Genomic DNA, 16921 nt, shown 5'->3' with positions numbered 1-16921 from the left:
AACTTAACTGTAACATTCGCCGGAAATATCCCAAACATTAACAACATACTTAGCCGCCACCACAGTATCCTTCTCCAGTCAGAACGCACGAAAAACATATTTCCTAATCCACCACGTGTCGCTTACAGACGTACACGTAACTTACAAGATAGCTTGGCTGGCTCTAAAGTAGGCGAACCCACTAGCCCTCCGGCGGGCTGTCATCCATGTAATGGCAGGAGATGCCAGATTTGCAAGTTAATGCAGACCGCACAAACGGTCAGAAGTACGAATTCCAACTTTACCGTCAAGATCAACGCAGACGTAGACTGTAACTCATGCAACGTTATCTATGTAATCCAATGCAACACATGCCGGGCCCAATACGTGGGTCAGACAAAAACTTCTTTCCGAATTAGATTCAACAATCACCGATCGGATGTTACCAAGAAACCTAACCTTCCAGTCTCACGCCATTTCAAACAACCAGAACATTCAATCAACGAAGCCTCAGTTTTTATTCTCCAATCGAACTTTACCACCGACCGCTCCCGGGAACAACGGGAATCTTCCCTAATTTACAAATTCCGATCGGCCATTAACGAGGACCCTGGCATGCTGTCAACAATAAGAAGTTTAACAACCTAGATAAGACCCTGTTGCCTTTTCTCGTTTCAGCCAGATCAAAATCCCACTGACCCACAAGGACGATGACCCCACTCCTGGACCTGACACAAAAGCGCTCTGGAATTTCCCCAATTGACAACCGCCAGGTGGCGGAAATTTCCCCCAACCGACCACGTCATTCTCAAGCCCCTTATCAGCCTCGTGGCCACATTTAGCTCTTTTGTCCCGAAGAAGGCGGAGCTTCCGCCGTAACGTAGACATCCTCCCTAACTTTTATAATTTTGAAGTTTTAATAAACCCCTTTTTTGTTACTTCCCCTATTTTCGTCTTCTGTCTCCGATTTATTTCAACTATAATTACGTAGCCGTCGGATCCAACTCCAACTTTTCAAGATATATATGTAAGGGAAAAAACGCGTGACCTTCTGACGCCATCCACTCAAACGTTGCCTGCCTGCGTACTGTTGATGAGGCCCAACAAGGCCGAAACAGTTGTCCAGTACTGGCATGGCGACGTTTGAGTTACAAACATATGCTATACGTGCAGCCAAAGAGCTCTGGCTATTTTTTTCCTTTTATACTTCACTGGCTTTGCACTGGGCTTTCAGTGAGTGAGTTATCTCACCCTGACGTGAGGAATGGAGTGTTACGTGACCTTCTGACGCCATCCACTCAAACGTTGCCTTTTCCTTGCCTTGCCCTTTCCACAACAAACACCAGAAAAGACACGAAAACCATCCTCTCTCTCTAATGGACTTGGTCCTTAAACTGAACCACTTTGAATTCAATGGCGAATACTACCTACAAGTACACGGTACAAGTATGGGCACACCTGTTGCACCCACGTACGCAAATATCTTCATGGGGTTCCTAGAAAACAAAGTTCTTAGCGCGCTCGTATTAAAACCCAATATGTGCCTTCGATACATCGAAGATATACTCATAATATGGGAACACGGGGAACATGAATTTCAAAAGTTGGTAAATCTACTGAACTCCGCGCACAGCACTATAAGGTTCACATCACAACACTCAACTCACTCAATCAACTTTCTCGACACCACAATATCACAACCTCACCACAACTCTGTACAAAAAGCAACTGACAAATAGCAATACCTTCACTTCAAGAGTCACCAACCGCGTCACTGTAAGGTTGAAATTCCTAATGGCCAGAGTGTAAGCACGGTCCTTTGATATTCTCCCTGGTCACGAAACTCCGCCGGAAAGTTAGCCTAGGGACCGGAGCTGCCGCGTGGCGGCGCGCGCATAAGCAGCAGGTGGTGACGGTCGCGTCTGGCGCATCGTAGCCGTATGTTCGCGCGTGGGCTGAGCTGGCCGTTTTGGGTGGTTTTGAGCACAACAAACCAAATAATGTTGTTCAACGTATTTGGATTTTGTTTTATTTGACACGTGCACGGGTGTGCAGCGATATATAGCTCTCTAAGCAGTATAATCGGCTGCGGACGGAGGAGAACTTTCAGCGAGAAATGGCTTTCACGTACCGACGTCCAAATGGGACTGATCGCAAATTTGCAGCGGCGCTTTGCCACTTAAAAACGCTATGTTTAGGCAGTTATCTCGTCGACAAGCTTTACTGTAAGTGTTTCGATCGCGTTTGATGTCTGAAAAAATGAAGACTTTATCTGCACTGCAGCAATGAACCCAATCATCATTTATTGCAGATTTACTATTTTAGGTAGCAGAACTCCACACTACTGCTATTGCAACGTGTTTCCAAAACCATGGAGGTTTTAATTAACTACATTTTATGGTTCGCGAAACAACAGTGATCACAATCAGTGGCACTGGTAATGAGGACTTTATATCACAGAACATCTATGGCCGTGAGTGACTGGGCTTTACATAATCAATTATGATAATCGGCAAAAACAATGTTCCATTGCAACTCATGAAATGACCAAATGCCTTACGGCCTTGGATGGCCAGACTTGTTTGCACTGTTCAGCGACAGTGGTGAATCTTTCGTGCCGCATTTGGAAGGGACACAATACTCGCCACGCTAGATGTGACATCACTGTATACTAACATCCCACACAACGACGGAGCTTATTTGGCACGCGTCAGGATCTTTTCGATGTTCCAGAACCTCGTTTCGATCGAGTGTGAGTGCCTTGCGACGGAATTCGGTTAAGAGGGAGTCTGGATAGTCCCTTTGGGCAAGCGTGCTGCAGAGTCCGTCAAGTTTCTCAGGATATTCTGTGTCATTTGAACAAATTCTGCGCAGTCTTACCACCTTTCCTGCCACCTGCAGCAGGGCGTGATCTGGGTGTAGCCAGGTTAAGCTTCTTGTTTTTCTTTCTTTTTTCTTTTTTTTTTGCGGGAAAAGAAGTGCAGCCGACATCTAAAAAAATTAAGCTCGTCAGCTGTTTTTTTTTATTTAGTGCGCACTGCATCCAACGCTAGGACCCGTACATAACATATATGTGAGGTACATGTGACACCTTGAAGGTTGCACGGACCTGTGCCAACTTTCTTAGCAGGATGTACTGCTTCTATGGTGTGTCCCACAGCTTCCGCTTTATTCGGTCAAGTTCTGCTTCTTTTATGCAGACATGTGAATGAGTCCGAGAGGAATTGTTGCAAGTTTTACTGGCTAGAAAAGATAAATTAATGAATGCGTGTTATTATGGCCTCTTGTTGGCTGCATTGCAGTCATATGTTACAACAGACAAGTTTCCAAGGGCTTCTATGAATAGTAACGAACATTCTACTCTGATGCGCCTAGCTGTCTCTCTTGAACGTAGAGTTCTCCTGTTCCAACGTCGATGAGAGGCGCCGAGCTTCTACCACCACTACTCATCCGTTTTCTTTTCGAGGACGGTTTCGCTGCTGGCAGCCTCGTCGTTGCGCGACTTTTAGGCTTTGGGGTGCTCAAGTATTGCGGACACCCGTCAAACATTCGTGGCACGGCCTCAGGACGCAGCTTTGACCTGTCGCGAGGCATGGTGACTTTCTCTTCGCTTGCGCTGTCATTCAGAGCTTCGCGTGTCACGAGGAATTCGTCCGCTCTGACAATGTCGGATGCGTCAAAGTGCTTCTCGCATACACGTGTCCACTTTGACTCAAAGCTAAAATGCTAGTCCTCTTTCTGAGGTATCGAACGCTTCCACTTGTCTCGCTTGATGGCATCAGTCGGCAACGCAAAAAACGATAACTTTTCACCAGAATTATCGTATCCCGAGCGACACGCTGGGATACAACACGTCTGCGGCATGCATAGATTAGCCGAAATCTATTCACAGTCTAAGGTTGCACGTGGAATTCAGGAAGAAGCGTCTACACTGGTCAAAACGCAGGCAAAAGAAGAGGCATTTACCCGTATCAGCTGGCGTTTTCTCCCCAAGTAGCGACGCGCGCGCCTCCGCGCGGCGGCGGTTCTCCCTAGGCAAACCTGACCTATTGTTCTCCGGCGGAGTTTCGTGACCAGAGAGAGTATCAATGGACCGTGGTGTAAGACTGCGCAGAATTTGTTCAAATGACATAGAATATGCTGAGAAGCTTGACGAACTCTGCAGCACGCTTGCCCAAAGGGACTATCCAGACTCCCTCCTAACCGAATTCCCGTCGCAAGGCACTCACACTCGATCGAAACGAGGTTCTGGAGCACCGAAAAGATCCTGACGCGTGCCAAGTAAGCTTCACCACAAGATATTCCAACGCGCTTCCAAACAGCAAAGTAATTCTACAGAAGCACGAGCCCCTCCTCCAAAGCAGTGACCGACTTAACAATATATTCACCCATCCACTACAGGTGACATACCGACGCGCCAAAAACCTAGCAGACTCCTTGGTCAATGCCAAAATGAGCAAAACGAACACCCAGTACACAGGAACACGACCCTGCAACCTCCCGCGCTGCAAAATATGCAAGCACGTTCAACACGCTAACTCCATCAAATACACTGCAAGCAATTACAGCCACCCCGTTAACCACGCATTCACATGCACAAGCCCCAATGTCATATTTTGCATTGAATGCGACGACTGCTCTATGCAATACATTGGTGAAACCGGCCAACAAATGAACAACCGCCTAACCGGACACAGAACCGACACGTCCAACAAACTTCCAAAAGCAGTCGCCGAGCACTTTAACGTTCCTGGTCACAATTTGACAACGTTAAACTATATATTCTAGAATCCGGGTTCAGATGCACACGTGACAGACGTGATAGGGAATCTTATCTTATATACAAGTTCAACGCTCTTCACCCGTCCGGTATCAACAAATCACAAGGCACCCTAGAAATACTTCACAAATAAAATATGCTTATACCATTTCCCTTCTATCCCCTTTATTATCTGTTATGTTTTGCATGGCCACTGCTTTTTGATTTCTTCATTGCATGCCACAACTTCGTATTACAAAAATATATTGCAAAAAAAAAAAAGAAATAAAACTTTGCTCGCTCTGAGGTTTTTCCCACGTAACCATCTTTCTTATCTTTCGGAATGCGTGCCAATTCTTGCCTGTTGTCCCGTTTCGTCCCCGTGTTCGAGAACCTCCCATTTCTGTAACCAGTCTGGAGCCAAGATCACTTTGTTCGCATAATCCCCTCCACACTCTAACAAAGCGTCCATTTACTCCGGCCGTAGAAGCCCGTACGGACCCTTTCTTCCCTCCGGGCTGTTGACCCACAATTCCCATTAACCTTTAACACGTCACACATAACCCTTTAAATACCATGCCAATGATGAGGACGGTGCCCAGAAGAAGAGCAGTCTCTGTTCAAAATATCGGCGGCTCCTGTCCTGAGGCAACTCTTTTCCTACTTCTCTACCGGTTAGCTGGGGATTTCTACCCATCTGCGTCCTTTAATCATAGTTTTCGTTGTTGTAGTTGTTTTCAGTTTTTCGCTGCGACGCCTTCTACAACAAATAAAATGAGCTGCTACGGAAGAACGATGAGCTCAGTTAACCCACAGGGCACGCGCAAGGCTTTGTTCTGCACTTTTTAAAAAGCCTCTCCACATCCGAAGACAGCCTAAGCGAAGCCGGAGACTGCGTGACGTATCACGAGATACGGCACTTGACCGGTGACGACCAACGGCACAGTTTCAACATGCTTAAGCGGCGCGTGAGCCGAGATGAAAAAACAAAGAAGAAAGGCGCCGAGCAACTTCTACGCGGGGCTCGTGTCTCTCGTCCGCGACTGCTGTCTCCGTCTGTCTTCTGCAAAGTTTATTTCGCGGTGACAATACGCCGGAGATCGGAAATATTTTGCATGGTGACTCCTTGTGGACAGCTTCACAAGTGAAGCAGGATTTTGAGTCATGTTAAATGTTACTTCTATGCACCTCTAAAGTCGCGAATTACTATTAGTATTACATTACTCTAAATCACTACTCATATCTGTATTTCTTATTATGCTACTGAGGAAGGTAAACATCAAGAAGTCTTCTGCGTGTTGGGTGGTGAAAGGGAATGTGGATATGTTAGTCCAAAAACACGAGGGACTGGCTACTCCAGGACACGTTATTGAGGTCTTCTAGCCATATATCAGACACTATATGAGTGCATTAGGTGTACATATTATCATTAATGTACCTTCCTTACTCCTACCAGGATCCCTTCTGGTACCAGCAGTATTGTAAAATAAACAAATTACTCGTTAGACTTCTCTTCTTCTGGAACTCTTCCTTCTACAGACTTCTCAACATCAAGACTGTAGTCAGGAATTCTATCGCTTCTGTTGGTTAGGTGCAATTAACATATATCTCACGCTCATAACCCAACACCGACTTGTAAACTTTCATCACAATTCCCCGTTACCGGACCTCGCAACCTAGAAGCTAAATGTATCTCAAGTGAAGGGAAGGATGAGCACATATTACCAATATCCCTACACAAAGGCAAAAAACCGACTGCTCGAACACGTCTTTATCGTTATCACAGTACACAGGTCCCAGATCCGAGGGCTGATTCAGACGCAGGGAATATGAGGGCTAATACCTAGGTATGCCAATCGTTTGGTGCTGCACTCAGGGGGCGTTTTGCATACAGAGCAAACAAAGGCACGCTCATGGGTTAACGGCAGGTGAGCAATCACGTGACTGGTGGCACGGAAATCAACCGCAAGGGGCGTTTAGATCACATAGCGCCGAGATACGCTTGGCGCCATCTCTCGGCAGGAACATCGGCGTACATATGACAACCGGCGAACCGCACACCAGTCTTTCTAGCCCACCATACATCAACTGTGAGAACGACATAACACTAAGCTACAGTGGCGTAGTGGGTGAAGCGTCGGGCTGCGGAGTGGCGGTTCCCCGGATCGAATCCAGGAGGTGACAAGGTGTCTTGCGCGATGTCAGAGTTCTGCGAGTGTGGCAGTGACATAAGCGCGGACGTGGCTGTCACGTCAGAGATACTATGTTCTATACCACCCATGTCATAGCCCATATGAAAACAGGCCGCACCTCATTAATCTTTTCTTCTTTCTGTCGTACCTCCTCTTGATCCTCCTGATGCCGTTTACGTAAGGTTTGCAACTGCAAAGATGAAAAAAAGTTGTAGTTTTCACGCGCTCAAGAGTGTGTGTATGTGAACGTTCCCGTAGTTAAGTATCTTGAATAAATTTAGACTCGTGTACCGTGTAAAGTGACACATATCTCTACAACGTGTCTTGTTTTGCATAAATACATATTTTTACTCAAAATGTGCCAGATGCAGCAGTGATGGTGCTTTGGGTTATGTTGCCAAAGCGACTACGTTTGGAGTATGACGTTTAATATGCAATTCATCTAGCATGAAAGAGGGATGCTGGGAACCGGGAACGTACATTGTCTCACCGCAGAGGAGGTTTCGGGTTGGCTGACTGAGACAAGTTTAGAAACTTCGCGACTTTGATCCGCATCTGCTAACAATTCAGAAGCTTTGGCGTCGCTAGTGGAGCGTTTTTTTTTTCATCGTCTTACGTGCGTCCTCCGCGTGCGAAGCAAATATGGTGACCGTCACGCTATTCTTTCTGGCCGCTATGGCCCCACCCGGTATTGCCATGAGCGATATTTCTCAGAATACTCCAGCGGAAGCTTTGAAAAACCTCATATCTTTCTGCTGTCACGTGAACGCAAGCGCTCTACGCCGTTTCTTCACGTGCACTGCTAACCGTGGGGAATATCCCGCAGAATTCATAGCAGACGGCTGGAAAAACGCGCACCGCGTCACCTGCTACGTCTCATCTGCTAAGTGTCGTCTGCTTAGTGGACTGTACGCTACTCCTTGTATTCCGGAACCGTATAAATGCTTTAACATAACACGGGAGGAACTTGGGCTGCGTGAGCAGTTTAACTTTTTATCCAAGTGGAATCTTACGCTGAGGCTGTCATCGTTCATGTCAAACGTTCATATGTACGTCTTCCTGTTGTGCCTTCAATTGTAACTCAATTGCACGTTGCTTTCGTGTCATCCGGAATAAGAAAGGATTCACGAAACACGCTCATTCTGATTTATGCAAGGGACGAAAAGCCACATACGCACCTCTGCTTCCTTTTTCGCGAGCACAATTGTCTGCATGCAATTTCTGTAGAAGACGTCCATCATCTGTAACAGACAAATAGGTACCTAGTTACTTTTATGGGGAACGATGTAAAAAAAAAAAGTCCAACGACTTAGTTACTTTTCTCAAATTAGCTAGCAATGGATTTCTTTAGAAAAATAGGAAACTTGCTAGTGCGCGTTACTCTTTATTTTAGTTTTTGCTTCACTCCCCTATTGCTGCAATACAGACAAACCTCTTAAGTCTGTCCACCATCGCTGTGCCTCGCACCAGGTGTTCTAGGTCGATGTTCAGTCAGCGATGTCCGTGTCACTGACCACATCGAGCCTTCTGGGAAAACCACATCTCGGTCTTTCTGATTTTGCTCTGGTGCTATTATGGGGTTATGAGGACACCGTCTGAGCTTGTCAAAGCCATAAACGTGACCTGGATGATGCGCGGCGTCACCCCATTCCTTGAGTCACTAACTCCAGAATGCTTCGAAAATAATTAACCATCCCATGTAATTTCTTTTTCAGTTACAAGGGGTTTATAAAGTAATTTCTACTTGAAGCCTATTTTTATGCAAGTGGTTTAAAGTGTAAATTGTTTCATAAACCATTCGGGATCGCAGACATTTTTCACCCGGGGATGTGCTCTTTTTCGCACCTACTTTGTTTCAATCTGCGAGTTCTGGGCCCTTATCTTCAACTTATAGGTTAATGCGTCACCTCAACTCTGATTTGCCACGAGCTCTCGCGTGACGGCCAATCACAAAGTTCATTTAAAATGCCTGTCTTGCAACACGGTTTTCACGGGCCCGCCGCGTGACGTTTGGAGTTTGCAAACTTTAAATATCAGGATAACGCTTGTTATGTGAGAGTTGAAGAGCCTGGCCCTGGAGTCTGGAGGTCCACACACTGTGTCACTACAATGGCGTCATTCTGGCCCGCGTTAGACGCTATGTTCAAGGTGAAAGAGGAAAAACACGATGCTGAAGTTACTATTTCTCTGCCTTCTTTGCCTTCTGAAAACCTCCTCCAGCATTCCTCATCGAATTTAAAGAAGCATGTTAAGCACTATCTCATGTTGTTGCGTGTCATGTCATCATCTTGTTTTTAGTTATACTGGTCGACAGCGTCATGTGCACCTCGAAAAATGAACACTAATCCTTTGTAGTAGTGCCTTGTCTGCTGACTCGGTTGTAAGGCCATTTTGGACTGCGAAATACGTCGGTCTTCTTCCTACCAATCTATGGATTCAACAATCCGTATGGGTTGTTCCTTCAAGTGCTTCCGTTGAGCACATTGTCAGTATCGCTGCTGGTATTCTGGCGCCAAAGCGCAAAAAAAAAAAAAAAAAAGAAAACATCCGATGGGCATACCGCGCACCAACTATTACTGAATTTAAGTTTAATGTGAAATATCAGTGATAATAAAAAAAATTGTTCATAATTTGTATGTGTGAAACATGCTCCGTAACGGAAAATAAACTTGTTCAATTTTCTGGTGCGAGTAACGTATTTAGTTCCGTTTTTCAGATGTAGCAGGTAACGGCATTTTGTTCCCGCTTTCGTTCTGAAGTGAAAACTTCCGTAAGTTCGGTTGGCAGCCAGGTCTAAAATTGCAATGCAACAAAACCATGCCGAATTTCATGATGCGAGAACTCGGTGAGAAATAGAGAGATAGCAACCAACCGGCTAAGCGCAGATAGCCTATACGTGTAAGATACAATCTAACAAATTCAATGCAGTGGCAATGCGGTGCTGACGCAATCTCATGTGTCTGGCGGATGCGTGTGAGAGATGGGTACCCTGCAGGCTGTCTATCTCGCGAACGCCATTTGCTAGGGCAGCTATTCTCGTCATAGTAATCGAGCTGGATTACTTTGTGTCTCGGCTATCATTTAGTCCACAAATTCCAGTTCACGATAAACGTAGACCCCGGCGTATTGTCTACAGTTTGCAACCTTGGCTCATAGACCAAGTCCCCCGACCCTCTGCCGTTCTTTCTGCCGTCTCTCTTTTTATCATTTCAGGCTTATCAGACGACCAAGGAGAACTCTCCTGGAAGACAGCCAACGCCCCTGCAAGCGCTCAATGGACGACCAGCAACAATGCTCCTGCAACATCACGAACCCCGCTCAACGTGTACTGTTCCTCTTTCATTTCCCCCTTTCCCTTGTATATAGGCCCTTGTCACCACCTTCCAAGTTTAATCCTGTTGAAGGCAGCGCTGACTGGCGAAACGTCGACACCTAACTGTAAATCTATTTCCAGTACCCCCGTAGTTATTAATGTAATAAAAGTAGCGACTATTTTTAACCCTTATACGGCCTCCCAAGTCTCATATATATATACATAGGTTGAGGTAAAAAGATTATCAAACGGCCACGAAATTACACAGAAGTTGCAAAAAGAGACGCGGAAACAGATTTGCTGGGTGTCCGTGCGATGGTCGCAGGTGTCAAATATGCAAATTAATGCAAAGCACCCAAGTACTTCAAAGCACTAATTCTAATTTTTCCGTCAAAATTAATGGTGACTTTGACTGTAATTCATCTAACATCATTTGTGTCATTCAGTGCCAACATGTGCCAAGCACAATACGTAGGTCAGACCAAAACATCATTTCGGATCAGGCTCAACAACCACCGGTCTGACGTTACAAAAAAGCCAAATCTCCCGGTCTCTCACCATTTCAAACAACCAGGTCATTCACTAAATAATGCGTCACTTTTCATTCTCCAGTAAAATTTTAGCTCGGATCGTTGCAGAGAACAACGCGAATCCTATCTCATTCACAAATTCCAATCAACCATTAACAAAGATCAACGGCAAGAAATCTGTCAACGGTAAGAAATCTTGCCGCCTAGTTGAGCTTCTTTCTTTCTTTCGGTTCCTTTCCTTTATTTTTTTTTTTTTTAAGCAAAGCCCGAAGCAGCACTCACCCTGCCCAGAAATTTTCCCTCAAAACGGACAGGGACCAAAGGAGAATGGCCTCACCACCTGGACTAGACCTTCTGGAATATTCCCGTACCTGACCACCGACAACCGCCTGTGGCGTGCTTTGTAACGATGATGACGTCACACACCAAACCTATTTAAGCAATCTGTAACCGCCTACGCATCTTTTGTCCTGACGAAGACAAGTGCCACTGTCGAAACGTCGACCTTGTTTTTTTTTTTTACTTTTAATTTCTGCCCATCAAATGTCGCCATGCCAGTACTGGACAGCTGTGCGTGCAGGAAAGGCTCCGGATATTGTTCTTCATCTACTATATGTACAGGGTGTTCAAAATTAAGCTTTCACCAGCACTTTATAAATAGGCGAACAAAAGAAAACTGGTGCTATTTTTTCTGTTCCTTCAGTAAGAAACAGGTGCTACATAATTAGCAGCACCTGTTTCTTACACAAGTAGCGTAAATTTATCATCCGGTTTCCTGTCATCGCTGTGTTTGCGTAGCGCTCGTGAAAGCTTAATTTTGAACACCTGTATAGCCGTCCGACTTCAACTTCAACTTTTCAGGATATAAAAGATTAATTAAGATTAAGGTTAATATCTGCCTATTAAACAAACTAGTGTTCCTAGCATCCCTAAAATCTGTTTGTTGTCCGCGTCTTTTTCCTTCCACAACTACATATATATGTTTCTAAGTCACACGTCGCCATGCCAGTACTGGACAGCTGTTTCGGCCTTATTGTTCCACCGTCAGTAGTACGCAGGCAGGCAACGTTTGCGCTGATGCCGTCAGAAGGTCACCTGGCACGTGATTATAAACATTCAAGCCAGTCAAGTGTACAACGGAAACAATAGCAGCAGCCATTTGGCTGCACGTATAGCATATGTTACATGCAACCAAAGAGTTCCTGCCATATTTTCCCTTGTTGTACACTTGACTGGCTTTGCACTGAACTTTCAGTGGCGTGTCAGCACACCCTGACGGGAGGAATCACATGCCACGTGACCCTCTGACGCCATCAGCTGAAACATTGCCTGCCTGCCTGCGTACTGCTGATGATGGACCAACCAAGCTGTTCAGTACTGGCTGGGCGACGTTTGACTTACAAACATATGCTCTACGTGCAGCCAAAGGGCCCCTGCTATTTTTTTCCTGTTATACATAAATAATGCGGCAAGTGCCTTCAAACCTACTTTGAGAGGAGAAGGGGGGAATATGTTTATAATTTAAAAAAATAAAAGGGAAAGGTGAGCCACCGCTACGGGGGCTTGCTATTCCCAGGAAAGGAAAGAAACAAAAAGACAGCAAAGAGAAAAACAAATAAAAACAAACAAAGGAAAAGGAAAACAAACAAGGAGATAATTGTACGGCAAAGTAATGGAAACCACAACAGCAGTTATAAGGTGCTGAATGAAGATTACACAATTTCCTACAACGCCCATAACTTACCCCTGAAATGCGCTTAAGAGCCGTAATGGTCATCGTGCAGGGTTTCGTGTGTAACAAGGTATCCAGGAAAATAATAGCTCCTAATCACATATTTGACGTCGGAACTCGCCTGGGACAGCTGTTCTTGAAGTTCTCTCATTTTGCTCCCCATTATAGGGGTATTTCCAAGTTTCGATAGGGCTTCTTGTTTCAGTCTTATGTGCTCTTCTTCCAGCGCGACGGTTGTGTCCAGTCCGTCTTGCTCCTTGAGTATCAGATTTAGCTTCTGTAGGAAGCAATTTGTAACTTAAGCTCATGATGCTGAGTGCAGCCCCATGTTTTGACATGTTTTTCGACTACAGTCCTCTCTGCAAACGTGGAGATTAATTCGTAAATCCACAGTTGTCAATCTAACTCTGTAACCAAGGAACACTCCACACTCCTCACACTCCTGTACAACATGTTTGTCGTCTGAAATCTGATCACATCTTAAACAAGGTATCACACCAAATTGGTCTTGTAGGTCTCACGTAACCTGCACATGGAATGAAACGTGTCCTATATCCGTTTTATTCAGGCAAAATATATATAGATGCGACGCCAGCAAAACAAAACTCACCAAGCCGCATCTTGCAATGGCAGTTGCCTATGTCTCACTTAAACCTCCTAACCAGTGTCAGGGTATCCTGGGCTCAAACACCCCGAAATTGTACCTTTGATAGGGCATTTGGGAGAGGAAAAAAATCCACTCCCCATGTAAACCTCCCGTAAGGCCCCTCCTGAGACATTTATTTCTGGCTGCGCTATCTGTTCATAACGGTCAGGTGCATGTCTGTGACAGTGACATCCGCAGAGCGTAAGCCATCAGGGCGATTCCACGCGAAATGATTCAGCGGACCTGTTCGGCCCTCACAGAACTATCGCGAATTTTCACGAAAATTTGTTTAGCAGTCCCTAATAGTACAAAACGACACACCACGAAACATTTCTTCCCAAATCTCAATGTGGCAGGTGCTAGACACGAGCAAAGTTCGCAGCGCTGGCAGAAAACCGTGCCTGGCGTGAACGGCAGGTGCGGCTCATAGAAAGCACCTAGAACTGCGCGGTTTTCTTTTGCGTATAGAGGAAACCATGCTTTACACAGCGTTCAAATCCTGGTTGTCGTGCTGTAATCGGTGCTGGTATACAAAGGCCGGAAGTTTCGCAATTTTCCTCCTACTTCGTGATTTTTTTGTGGAAAATCAAACCATTTAATTTTAATGAATATTTTTCCCTGACAAAGCCTCGTGGAATACTTCCACAGGAAAAATCGCAAGACACGTAACTCTTGTAGTCAATGCAGGAAAAAAAGAGGAAGTATGCGATTTTTCCAAAATTCGCTACAATCGAGCGTAAAACACGTTTGAAGAAGAGAGAAACTGATGTTCTGAGGCTGGAACACATAGAAGGGACAGATACAAACAAAGCCTCAAATTGCCTAAGAAATCAACGATGAAAGATGAAAGTCACTGAAAAGGTTAGCCAGCTGTAGGGATCGAACCCACATCTTCTGGATTACCGCACTCCGACGGATTGACGCACCCAGAAAGTCGCTGGAGAGGCGTGTTAGCTTAGCTCAATTGGTAGAGCCCTGGATCGGTAATCCAGAAGATGTGGGTTCGATCCCTACAGCTGGCTAACCTTTTCAGTGACTTTCATCTTTCAACGTTTGAAGAGGTCGGAAGAGACGCCTGAAACCAAAGCAGTTTTATAGAGCGAGCCTTCCTCCACAACATATTAAAAAATCTCGAGGGTGTTTTTTCGTATACACAAGAAAATTTTTGTAGTAGTAGAGGGTATTACGGCCACACTGACCCACGTTGCATGTATCCGGTGGGGTGCATTATTTGTTTCTTGGGCTCCCGTTTTAATTCCTCGTATTTCTGATTTTCTTCTGGTTGGTTTTCAATATGACAACCACCCGGACCGAGGGAACATGGCTCTAGTTGAGCGCTGTGGAGTTCCAATTCACCAGTATGAATATTATAGGCGTGTAGATGCATGTTCACTTCATGAAAGTTCACTTTAACTGTCACATTTAAATGCTGAACAATTCTGCAAAAATATTAACCACGAAAAGTCTAACAAATTCTAACGCTAGAGGAAAAGACGACCGTGCAAAAAAGTCATTTACATGGCAGTACTGGAAACGGCGGAATCTCGTGGTTGTGGTTCATCGTCCATGCTGTCCTAGGTTCCAGTGAGGCTCACAGCTATATAAAGTCTTGCACCATGCGCGTATGGAAGCGTATACTCGCGGATATCCGCAAGGAACTTCTGGGTTCGGATGAAATATGGACGCTTGTTGTGATCTGCGGATCGGACGCGGATGGCGCCGGCTCAGGAGCGGGTCAGACTCGGATAAACCGCGATATTGCGCCATGAGTTTGCTTCACACTAGGTACAGAACATAGAGTACAAGGTGTACGAAAGCCGCTCGCGCATCTGAGAGAGATCTCTGGCGTCTCGAGTCGAGGTGCGCGTTCGGCGCCGATCTTGCGTTTCACTTGCAATAAACTCTACTTATTCCGTTTGGTGGAAAATGTGTTGCTGTGCTTGGTGCCGCATAATCTTTCGTGGAAGCTAAATCTGTACTTGCTGCCGTGTATCCTTTGGTAGCATCATGGACGCTCAGGACCTGTCCTCGCTAGAAAAGCTATGCCGCTTTAGGGTTTTCATTGTCAGAACGAAAGAGAGGAAGTCGCCCGTGTGGATGAAGTTTGGTGACAGCTTTTTTTGTTGGCCTTCTTTTTTTTTTTTCTTGTTGCTGTTTTGTGCTGACGGGAAATACCGTTTATTTGCTGGAAAATTGGCCTGATATATCGAGCATTGAAACTGAACTATTGCCGCGTGCCGCGGGAGATGCGGATTTTTCGGATAGGATGCGGATGTCAAAGAGCTCATCCGCGCAGGGCTTTAGCTCACACGACAAAAAGTATTACTTAGACCTGCCCATCACCACTAATCCCCAATCTCCGTTGCCGGCACAGCGCACACCGGAAACAATGCCATAAACTTAACCACCCAGGATTGCAATACGCGTGTTATGCTACGGAAGCAAGGATTATGGTTACCTTGCAGAAGTCTGTGCCACGGCATATTGCTTGCTCATTAAAACCAAACCAGACCAGAGAAAAATTAAAAATAAAATGAATTAAAACAGGAGCCCAAGAAAAAAATATGGCACCCCACTGGATACACGCAACGTGGGTCACTGTGGTTGCAATACCCTCTACTACAAAAAGAATATTTTCTCCCGTATGCGAAAAAACACCCTCGAGATTGTTTAATATGTTGTAGAGGAAGGCTCGTTCTATAAAACTGCGTTGGTTTCGGGCGTCTCTTCCGACCTCTTCATTGCGTGTTTTACGCTCGATTGTAGCGAATTTTGGAAAACTCGCATACTCCCTCTTTGTTTTCCTGCAATGACTATGAAAGTTACGTGTCTGGCGATTTTTCCTGTTGAAGTGTTCCTTGGGGCCTTGGCAGGAAAAAATATTCATCAAAATTTAATGGTTTGATTTGCCACAAAAAATCGCGAAGTAAGAGGAAAATTGCGAAACTTCCGGCCTTTGTATACCTGCACCGATTACAGAAAGGGAGTTGCCTCAGGACAGAAGCCGCCGATATTTCGAACACCGACTGTTCTTCTTCTGGGCACCGTCCTCATCATTGGCATGATATTTAAAGGGTTAGGTGTGACGTGTTTAAAGGTTCATGCGAATTGTGGGTCAACAGCCCGGAGGGAAGAAAGGTTCCGTACGGGCTTCTACGGCCGGAGTGAATGGCTGCTTTGTTAGAGTGTGGAGGGGATTATGTGAACAAAGTTATCTTGGCTTCAGACCGGTTACAGAAATGGGAGGTTCACGAACACGGCGACGAAACGGGACAACAGGCAAGAATCTACCGGTTCGCTGGATTTCTACCCATCTGCACCGATTACAGCACGACCACCGGGATTTGGACGCTGTGTAGAGCATAGCTTCCGCTATACGCAGAAGAAAACCGCACAGTTCTAGGTGCTTTCTATGAGCCGCACCTGCCGTTCACGCCAGGCACGGTTTTCGCCTGCGGTGCGAACTTTGCTCGTGTCTAGCACCCGCCACATTGAGATTTGGGAAGAAATGTTTCGTGGTGTGTCATTTTGCACTATTAGGGACTGCTAAAAAAAAAATTCGTAAAAATCCGGGATCGTTTTGTGGGGGCCGAGCAGGTCCGCTGGATCATTTCGCGTGGAATCGCCCATCAGCAACGGGATGGAATTCTGAAGCAACGGTATTAAAATTGTACGAATTCTAGGAATCGGAGGTTATGCCTTCGATTCTCACTGGCGGCCCTTTGGTGCAACCGCCGGTAGTTAACAAAAAAATGCAACTTGCTATTGTG

The 16921-nt window shown here is 45.6% G+C and overlaps 1 protein-coding gene across 1 annotated transcript in view; it reads right to left on the bottom strand.

Moving 5' to 3' along the window:
* LOC135379037 (atlastin-3-like) overlaps positions 1-16921 on the bottom strand; it is a 149977-nt gene that overhangs the window by 35418 nt on the left and 97638 nt on the right. Inside the window, exons 9-11 of the mRNA XM_064612282.1 lie at positions 12627-12782; positions 8109-8171; positions 7049-7120 (exon numbers count right to left, since the gene is read on the bottom strand). Of these exons, the coding sequence (XP_064468352.1) occupies positions 7049-7120; positions 8109-8171; positions 12627-12782 (291 nt within the window). The remainder of the gene's footprint in view (positions 1-7048; positions 7121-8108; positions 8172-12626; positions 12783-16921) is intronic.

This window comes from Ornithodoros turicata, chromosome 1, assembly GCF_037126465.1.
Source record: "Ornithodoros turicata isolate Travis chromosome 1, ASM3712646v1, whole genome shotgun sequence".
Taxonomy (NCBI): domain Eukaryota; kingdom Metazoa; phylum Arthropoda; class Arachnida; order Ixodida; family Argasidae; genus Ornithodoros; species Ornithodoros turicata.
The sequence above is the reverse complement of the archived record's forward strand: the minus strand, read 5'-3'. Positions and strand labels throughout refer to the sequence as shown.